This window comes from Ptychodera flava, chromosome 3 (genome assembly GCF_041260155.1).
Source record: "Ptychodera flava strain L36383 chromosome 3, AS_Pfla_20210202, whole genome shotgun sequence".
NCBI classification, from domain to species: Eukaryota; Metazoa; Hemichordata; class Enteropneusta; family Ptychoderidae; genus Ptychodera; species Ptychodera flava.
Window position 1 is genome coordinate 44,442,246 of NC_091930.1, and position 10,797 is coordinate 44,453,042.

Here is a 10,797-nt window from a genome sequence, read left to right on the forward strand (position 1 = left end):
CTCGACAGCTTATGTCTTCGGTACAGCATTATGCCGCGCTGGAAGTTTGATGCCGAGCGAGAATTCACGGAGTTTTTGTGTGATTAAGGAAATTGATCGTTGTTAGTAGAATGACTTTGGGCTTGTGCCTCCTATGTCGCTTTCCGAAGATTATACTATACTCATTTATTAAGTTTGAGGTGTAGGTTTCGGTTTTATCGCCAACCGGGGTCGCCAGGTTCGACGTCCACACGACTCGACTGGAGCAGAGACGTTACTGAGCCATTAAAATAACGATCATCGGTATCTCCATTCGATTCTCGGGAAAAGCTATTGTTTTAGCGATTTGAAATTTCGTTGGACAATTACGCCTTCTATGTTTCAATGTCTGGATTTATCGGGTCACCTTTTTGTAAAAATAACGTGCGAGCTAGCACGGCATCGATCACGACAAATCTGTTCGTGTCGCGACGCCTGCATGTATGAACGGTACCATGAAAGAAAAAAGTTCCGGTTGATGACGTGCAACAGGGGTAATTCGGATTTCTTATCCGTCCTGTTCTACGTCACACAGTGGGAATTTGGGCCAGTTCATGTGATAAATATATAAATATATATATATATATATATATATATATATATATATATATATATCGGGAAGGTACTCCTCCCCCTATACCACTGGCGATCCCACCCTCAAGGCACTGCGTCATTCGACCAAGCATTGTTATTGTAATTTCCTGTATAAAATTAACAGCGAGGTCAACGGTCAAACTCTCTCGGCATTTTCTCTCATGATATTCCCAATATATTGGATTCTTGTTCGATAAATAAATTTGCCGATTTCGAGCCATGACTCAGCTGTTTACGGCTTGTGACAAGCTATACGTAGGGAGCAGACAACAGTGAAAGCTGTCGTCTCCCCGGTTGAAAAAAGACAAACTGTCAGATTCATCGCTATCAAAATCTTTGACTTTTTCGCTATGTATTAACTTTACCGCATTTTTCAGTAAATTCCTTTGTGTCCGCTCAATTTTCATCTGTAAGAGAATGCTAACAAACAGCTTAAATAGAAAAAGTGCCGACCGTATAGGTATTACCCCTACTTCTGACATCAGAAGTAGGGGAATACGGAAACCCTGTAAACCGTATACCAATAGTGTGACGTCATACTAAAGGGATTACTTGGTCTAAGTATGTGTTAAAGATCTATATCTATCTATCTATCTATCTATCTATCTATCTATCTATCTATCTATCTATCTATCTATCTATCTATCTATCACATACATAGACCCAGTTATCCCTATAGTTTGACATCACACTATAAGTATACGGTTTACAAGATTTCCGTATACCCCTACTTCTGACGTCAGAAGTAGGGGTATACGGGGTCGGCACTTTTTTCTACTGAAACTGTTTGTAAGCATTCTCGTGCAGATGAAAATTGAGTGGGCACAAAGGAGTTTACTGAAAAATGCGGTAAAGGTAACAAATAGCGAAAACGTCAAGGCTTGTGAAAGTTTGTCCGTTTTTTTTTTCATCTGGGAAAACGAGAGCGTCCAGCTCATCTGCTCCCTACGTTGCCACTACCACTTTACTCTGCTATCTCGTCACGAGCCGTAAACAGCCGAGTCATCGCTCAAAATCGACAAATTTATCACCGAACAAGAATCCAACATATATATTAAGAATATGATGTATCAAAATCAACAAATCATCCTGTCAGGTGACGGGTTAAATTCTTAGCATCGGCAAAGTGTTGTATTTGTGTTGAACTTCTGCGGTAGGCTGTACTAAAGCGAGGATGTTTACTTTAGTAATGTACGGCTAACGCGGTTTATATATATATATATATATATATATATATATATATATATATATATATATTATATATATCCTTCAAGGTTATTTGATCGACCATGTCAAAAAGTGAGTTTTAATGCATCCTCAGTGACAGATAACATCGATAGAACAAACTTACCACTGAACTTATGTCAACTCTTTTCTGATTAAATCGTTGTCATGAATGCCTTGGTAAACGTCGCCCATACTTGGCCCGGCACCTGCTTCAAACTTTCGACCGCCAAGTCAAAATTTTCACGTTTTCTTTCAAAGAGGGGGCATTGAAATCACTGTGTGTTCGTCTCAGCTATTCTTCGATGTTTTCCCTTTGGTATTTCTTCTTTCTGTACGAGAGTCGTTCTGTGTTTGACATCAGACGACATATGAAAACGATTTATCATACATGCTATGCCTGTATCGTGATTCTCCTATTGTTTAGACGATACTGGTATGAACCCGTATTTTAACTAGTGAAAATACGAATTAAATTTTCACTGTAACCGAACTACTTACAGCAACGCGTACGCGTGACCTTCGCTGGTATGCGTGACCTTTGTAGGTACGTTCATATATGAAACAAGACTTCGGTTCCCGCGCCCGTTTGACAGTGCATCATGATAGAACCGCTATACGACAAGTTTCCTGTTGACGAGTTTAAGTATCTAGATGGTGAATTGCATCGTTTACAACGATAAATGAGCCACAAAATCCAACCGCACTGAAAATACTCGCGACAGACAAGGTGCACACATTAATAATGTGTACCTGTCAATGAGATTCCCAGGGTTTGATCGTATCCGGTGCGGGTTTCGGATACAATGTAAGATACTAGGGAAAGTCAAACTTTCGTTTAGGTTCTTCAAAGAAGTTTAGTTCTATTTAGGCAAGCCAGTAACGGAAATATGCGAGCAGACGATGTAAATACCTTTGAAATGTTTTATTCGTACAGCAACAAAATCACGATCGACGCTACAGCTTACAATGTACTCACTTCACGTTTTCCCTAAACCGCTCACAAATTCCTTTCTAAGATGGTAAATTCGGCATATTTGACGTCTGAGGACATGTATAATTCCTGGAGATAAACTGACTGGTACGGCTATTATTAGTAAATCCACTGAGCATTCATAGATGTCGCAGAGCTGCTTGCTCTAACTCCGTCATCTGTTCATACTCGATCGAGTTTTGAAATCGAACGCTGGCGCGGCGCGACTCTGATCCGATTTTGGCGGGCCTAATAACTTTCGCGAAGGGATGAGGTGATGTTTCAAAACACAAAAACACACTCATTTTACACACTCCAGTCTATGTTTTACGTCCACCGCCATTTTAAGCTCAAAATAAATCTTCTTCAAATTTTGAAAACCTGTGTCGACATCTTAATGTTTAAATTGTTGGCTTTAAAAGTGTGCCATAAACCCTCCCTTGAAGTGGAATGGCCCAACAGCGGAATAATATCAAGAAGTGATACGGTTGTCATCACTCGTTAGCAACCAATTTTTTGTGAGTACAGCGAGTAGAAAGCAAGGTCGATTTCAGTTGATTTCGTCGCTAATTTCGGAACGTCCGTGGGAAAACAGTCGTAACCAAAGCATGCATGTATGATAAAGGGGTTATTACACGAAGTTAGGGCGATACCGCGTCGTATTCTCGTGATGTGTCCGCATTTTGACTCGTTGCTGCGCAACTCGTCAAAATACGGACACATCACTCGAATACGACGCGGTATCGCCCAAACTTCGTGTAATAACCCCTAAGTATGACCTTATACTACGTTATTGTTGCCGACAAGGAAAGGGAACATATTAATTACAGCAGAAAGCGTCAGTTACCCTTTTTGATATTTTTTTATTGTTTAGTTCTACTCGTTTATTTAGCCACTTAAAAATGTCACTTGCCTTCTCTATGCACTTTGCATATGAGGTAAAATTTGACGAATATGATATAACCTTCTTCATAATCGGGTTTTGTAGATCTACCGAATTATCGCAACAAAATTATGAAGCCTGACATATATAACGTATGTTGATGAGGCCTATATGTATTTAATACTAAAATTTAGTAAGATGGAGGTGTTAGAATGAAACTTGACCCTTATGATAATATTGGTAAATCTTGACTAGCTTATACTATAACGACTTCCTTTTCCGTGTCGTTCACATAGTCGCCGAGAGTACCGCAGATGAGCACATATTGGAAGAGGAGTCATCAACTTTAAGTTCTCGCAAACCAAGTAAGATAAATACTTTAAGTTTACACTTTCATTGTTGATGTAGGGATTACAGAGATAGTTAATTGAATATATTTTGATAACGAAAAATGACCTAGACCGTTCAATGCGAATTTGTATGTTGATTGCTTTTTATGCCTGGCAGAAAATTCAATGTATTATAATAGTTTACCGTATATTATCAGTTCTTCGCGATATAATTAGGAGACGCTTTACAAAAGATAGCTAAAACTTCAATATTCTTCAGGGAGAACGCTTTTCAGGGAATATAAGGTTGTTTCATCGGTCTACTGTTTCTCATTTGCAAGATAACGTTTGCGATTTCAATATTTTTTTTTATAATTAAGGGTCCAACTTCAGACCTCGTGCGCAAGTTATTCTGAGAGTACAAGACTATGTCTCGTGCGCATATATTTATAGACTTTTGACATAATATTTTCTCTTACATGTAAAATATCAATTAAGGTAAAGGGCGACGAATTCGGACGCGCACTCGCTTTACAACATTTCTGCGCAGATTTAACTCCAGCCTGCCGCAAATGGGTTATTTGTAGCGCATGTATTTAACATCACCTGTCATTGTTGAAATTGCGCTTTTACCTAATTTTTTGACCCAGTTTCTTAGCAATACATGTGACCTTTAACCTTGTCATATTTTGACCCCCTAGGAAGCTGGTTTTATTCAATATGAGCGCAAAATTAACATTTCTCTCCCATTTACATGGCGCGTATTACCCATTCACCTGGAGATATTGTAAAAAGTAGCGTGGTGACACCCTTTTATTAAAAGTGTAAACTAAATGGTGTTATGTCAGGATTTTATTCCCCAAGTTTGGTCAAAATGACACCATTCAAAGCGACAGAAAGAAAGTTCGAAAATTATGTGGTGATATAATTTCGATATCGTCATTTTGTAATCGATACTTATGTTCAAATGTCTTTACAAACATCATGAAAACTATACATTCGATAGATATGGATTTTAATACTTGGTATTTATTAAAATTAACTCATTTGCTAAACGTTTTATAATTGCTTTCTTTAGTTTAAGTGAATTATATCATTTTTATTTATTTCTAACGACGCCATTTTAAGGTCCGTTTCCATGGAAACGGGCGTGGTGACCCCCATTTTTATTTCATTTTTGCACTTGCACAACTTCCAAGAATATGCAAAGTTTTAAGAAAATGACACCACAACCTAATTTTGACTTAATTCGTAGTACTTCACCTTAATCTATTAAGAGGTTGAGACGTTTTCTAACTTTCAGATTCGATTGACTGAAATCAAAATATGACAACTTGAGTGGCATTCGGTAATGTGGCATTAAATACCGCTGAAAACCTATTACCTGGTCAACACAGGGCTATAGCGAAGGTTTATTACTCGATAGCGATGTGATTACGGTAATGCAAGGGGTAACAAAGTAGCGCAATAGCCCTGATGATCGGGTAATGGGCGTGCGTTATTTTGCCTATGAAATGAAACACACTGCTTCAGCATCTTGCTTTGCCATATATGCAACAGTACCGGAACACACACACACCCACACACACGCACACAGTCTCTCTCTCTCTGTCTCTGTCTGTCTGTCTGTCTGTCTGTCTGTCTGTCTGTCTGTCTCTGTCTCTCTCTCTGTCTCTCTGTCTCTCTGTCTCTCTCTCTCTCTCTCTCTCTCTCTCTCTCTCATGATATACACCGTTGCACCAGTGGTTAATTAATTTTCGTCCATTATATTATAACAGCTGGTAATGCAGGCCCGCCAAGAACCGCTCATACTGAAGAAACGGAGCATGTTGATGAGCTAGGTAGTTAGTGTTTCCGTTGAATTCCCTTGGCGTTATGATCTATACAGGGAATGTGGTTCCATGAATCAAAATAGCAGAACGTATCGCAGCACGCCAATGTAGTTTCCCCGATGTGTAAAGATTCCAGCTTGTTTGTGACCGGGTTGTTTGAATCTGTAAGAAATTTCACAAAACAGGTGAAAGCTATTCAGCAACATCTTTATCAGGAGTAGTGTTGCGTGATCTCGTAATATCCTAACCTAGTAATGTATATAGCTAAATTTGATATAGGACAAAGTTTCTGCTCAGCTATTTGCTATTTTATCTCTAGTATTATGCCTTTTCGTCCGTGTTTTCTGTATGTCTGTTTCTTACATATGGCGTCTTTCCTGCCTGTTTTCTTCTTTTCCTCTATTTATCCTTCGCGCCTGATTTTTTTTATCATGAAGTTCATACCACTTTGTTCGTATCATATATGTTTTTTTTTTTCAAATCAAATCTGAGTTTGCCTTGATTGCACAAGATCTGCACGAAAAAATATGTTGCAATGTGATACGTTAGACGTGAGAAATGTGTATCGGTCTAAGTGCTGAATTGTTAAACTTTATTTAAATTTGACAGAAATGTGATTTTTTTAGGTTTATAAAGTTAAAATTGTACTTTTTGCTGTAGGTGAGATTATCTCGGTCAGCTGTGACGTAGCGTATGGTATCCCAGAAACGGGTCACGAGATGGCTGAGACTGAGAAACAACTGTTTGACCCTCGGGAGCAATCCGAAGCACATGGAGCAACCAGACAAGCAGTAGAGGATCTTGAGAGTGACATCGAGGTGAGCGACGCTGAAGAAGGCAGCATCAGGTACAACATCAGATGCACTAAATCGGAAGCACTTAGAGGTGTTTGGCGACACTACCAAAGTGGTGCGTTATATGATACAGTCCAGAAGACGTTGATAATACCATATGTACTAAGTAAATTACACGCTCTTAGGTACAACATCAGACGCACTACACCTGAAGCACTTAGAGGTGTTTGGCGACACTACCAAAGTGGTGCGTTATATGATACAGTCCAGAAGACGTTGATTACACCAGAAGTATTAAGTAAAGTACACGCTATTAGTATCACGATGAGGGTGGTCATCGATCACAGTGAATATAAGGAAGCTCTTCACAGATTGACATCGCGTGAAAAAATAGGTAAATCCGATAAACCAAACCTTTCATTTTCGTGAACATTACTCAATAATTTTGCCACCATTGTCAGCAACATCATGCACTTTAGTCCTTATATCTATTATGCATTATGATAGTTGTTGAGATCTAGCTTTCAATAAATTTCAAATTGGCGTTTTAAGCTACATTGTAAAAATAAAATTGGAAAATGCCTTTGCCTCGCTCGTTTGCTGAAATAATTTATATGAAGACTCCCGTAAGAAATTTCGAATATAGACGCTAGCATTCATGACTTTCAAAATGTTGTTCTTTATGGGTTATTAATAACATTTGAATGTTAGTTTGAGTACATATATACAACAGAATCAGGAATATGATATTATCCTCCCCTTACCACACATTTACAGGCACAGGACAGGAGACTTCAACTAAAATGCTAGACAGGGAAAACGAAGAAGAACGGCTTACAGAGGTGGTAGACGGTAAGTGTAACGAAACACAAGGGCTGACTTCAAGCAAAAGAAAATTGAGTGAAGCTGAAGTGTTTGTGCTTGAAGCTATGAATGAGCAGCTAAGTCAGGAGAACAAAAGTCTTCAAGACTTGTTTGCAAAAAAAGAACAAGAAAATGCATCGTCTTCAGTTAAAGATGGCAGCCACGATAGGTAACGAGGGTACAATAAATATACAAATCAATTTAACTTGGCTTGCCCCAAACAGTCGACAACGTAAAAATTAAAATACTACTGTCCTTTGTATTTTGAGAATTGAGGAAAAATCAAATCAATTAAAATTTTCCATTAGCAGCCGAGAGGGTAATGAATGCAATCTGTGCCAGAAGTAAGTCAAAAGAGAATGTCTAAAATTACAAATGTTGACGTGCGTATTTGTTTATTTGTCATTTTCGATTAAATTGGTTCGAGGATAATGTTTGTTCATGCAATAATAATGGTGATGAAAAGTGCACGTAATCTCGGTCGAACGATACAGTTTTTGAAAAGAGATGACGGGCGCGTACTTTTTATTCTCGTTGAAAATTACAAGTACGAAATATTCTAATAGACAGAAAAGATTCTTTGAAAAGTATCAATTTCTGGTTGTTTTTTTTCTATTGGCCCCTGTCAACGTTACAACATCACACATTAGTCTTTGAAAGTCTTTTCTGCATCTTTTTAATTCTAATTGAAGCTGGTGTATTCTTTCAGCCATTCTCTAGTGCCTTTCACTCACTCGCAACTGGCTGATTCATCAAAACTTGTTTCGTTACAGATTTTTATCCACCTAGGAAATAACTATTGGAGGCCTCGGCAGTGCACCAGGTAAATTCAACAACCCGAGTGGTATAGCAATGGATCGTAATGGTGACTTAATCGTGGCAGATAAGAGTAATTGCAGGGTTCAAATCATTAGTCTGCAAGGCGAATGTAAAGATGAATTTGTCTTTGAAAAGTACACGGGTTGGTTTAGTCCACGTTACGTAGCTTTGTCTTCTGAGGGCGCCTACTTCTCAACTGATCAAATCAGTTTGATTTGCCAAGATCAGTTGCTGTTAACACTAACAGTAAGGATCAGATTTTAGTATCAGATGAAAATAACCATCGTGTACAATTGCTCAGTTCCGATGGAGAATACTTCATTGCGTTCGCTTCGGAAGGATCTAGCCCTGGTCAGTTGAGGCGTCCCTATGGCATCGATATTGATAAGAATGATAACGTCTATGTCTGCGAATATAAGAGTGAAAGAATTGTGCAGTTTTCGGCCGAGGGGGAATTCCTTCAAAACATTGGCAAAGGACAGGTATCGCCAAAGTACATTGCCGTCAACAAAGACGATGACCCACTTCGAGTGGCTGTCAGCGATGGAAAGCGGCATTGCATAAAAGTTTTCCTTTGAAAGAAATTTCTAGTAAACAGGAGTAAGCAAAGCAGGAACATTTTACTGGTTGGCAATAATATGCACCTCGATATTGAAAGACTGAAAATTTTGCTGTAAGTTTTGAAGATTTTCAAGAGTTGTCTTTCAAAATCAAGAATCAATGTCGCGGAGACCTTGCAAATTTTCGTACTCATGTTTGAAATTTAAAATGGCTAGTGTCCCCATTTTAGCTCTATGGCGAAATAAATTATGTTAGACTTTCTCAGTGAAAATGTACTTGCCTTATTAGTTTAAAATGACTCACAATAAGCTGTAGGTAAGAACAGTGTTGGTGAAAATTGAGTCGGAATATGTATTGACTTGGCGCATTCCCCATTATATCCGGAAATACATTCGTTGTACCACCTAATATGCATTGGTCCTGCGACCTAAGAAGCAGGCATTTGTTACTTGGTATGGCTAAAGGACGCGTTCTACCTTGAGTGAGTGAACGCGTGTAGGTTCTCCATCGGAATTCACCCATGAGCTATTTTGACTAGTATCTATCAGATTTGTCAATGTCAGATACCTCTAGGTGTGTTACTTTCCGCTTAACGTCGTTGTTACCGTCTTAGATTAAGTTTACATCTAAATATTCATCCGACTTCAAAGTGTTTGTGTTCCTTAGACGAATAAAAAAAAAGATTTACAATTTTTTTTATGACGACCGAAGTTTAAAATTGGGAATGATTTCGTGTACACAGTGAGACACATTAGGTAGAGACAAGACATAATTATCCTTTGTATACGTCATTGCTAACATTTATGGGGCAAGTACCCTAATATTCGGCATACACGCTTGGAAGTTTCTCTTATAGCTCTGTTGTTTTACCTTTCAAAGATGATGTGTATTTTCATTGTTTGAATATCGAGGCGTTGGAATCATACACCACGTCTTCTTGTTACAACTTACACGTTTAACTCTTTACGAATGATATGTGGTGGCTTATAGCAAAAGGCATCATGAGCAATATTCGTGTTAGTTTCAGATTTACTCTACTTTTTAGGTCTGTGCTTGCTATAGAGTTGTTTTATATTTGCTGTGTTGTAACTTGACTGTAAGATTACTCAATCCTGTTTTCCCCAGATTTTTAAGTTAAATGATCAAAGTCAACCTCGTTGTTGAAAGAATTAAGTATAAATATTGGTATCATTTTTTGAAATGTTGGGAGTGAATTCTTTTGTCTAGATAATCAAGGCACCTTTATACTTAGGGGAAATCCATCTTTTCTCTTTCAGTCGTTTTGATTTGTTTTCGAAAAATGTTGATAAATGGATATGCATTGTTAACATTGTTGACATTGAATATGAGTACGTGGTTACTTTCCAACCGTATTTGACGTTTTCCTGAAATTCTAGCAATTACATCATCATGAGTGTAAACTTTGAACATGATTCACACCCTTATAGTGCGCTTTTTACAATTTCTGTAACGTTAATTCACGAGAACATGAGTGCCAATCTATTATTGACTATCCCATGTTTTCAACGTTTTTGCGTTGTTTTTTTAATCACTCGTTATAATTGTCTTCGTCACTGAATGTTTTTGATAACCGTTTTCCGCTAATTTGGAGTTTTCGATTTTATCAGATCTAAGACAGGCATGTTTTCACTCACATATGCCGTTCTAATTATTGAATAAATGAAGTTCTTTTGATTAAAATTGTCTCCGATTACTTTTTTTCCTGGGAGGGTTATTTGTGCCAATTTATCACCGTATATTGTGATTATTGCTTCGCAGTTTGTATCAAATTTCTACTTTAAGGTACTTCTCCTCAATCGCTCGTCGCCTAAAAAGTAAACACCTGAGACAAGAGAGCCATCTTTTCACTCTATTCTATAGTATACGATCCAACATTATAATTATA

At 38.0% G+C, this 10,797-nt stretch overlaps 1 protein-coding gene across 1 annotated transcript in view; it reads left to right on the forward strand.

The window, feature by feature from the left end:
• The window catches only part of LOC139129337 (uncharacterized), a 60,496-nt gene extending 51,588 nt beyond the window's left edge, over positions 1-8,908 (forward strand). The window contains exons 11-15 of the mRNA XM_070694971.1: positions 3,989-4,057; positions 5,800-5,862; positions 6,514-6,762; positions 7,425-7,680; positions 8,632-8,908. Coding sequence (XP_070551072.1) covers positions 3,989-4,057; positions 5,800-5,862; positions 6,514-6,762; positions 7,425-7,680; positions 8,632-8,908 — 914 coding nt within the window. The remainder of the gene's footprint in view (positions 1-3,988; positions 4,058-5,799; positions 5,863-6,513; positions 6,763-7,424; positions 7,681-8,631) is intronic.
• Positions 8,909-10,797: the final 1,889 nt, after the last annotated feature.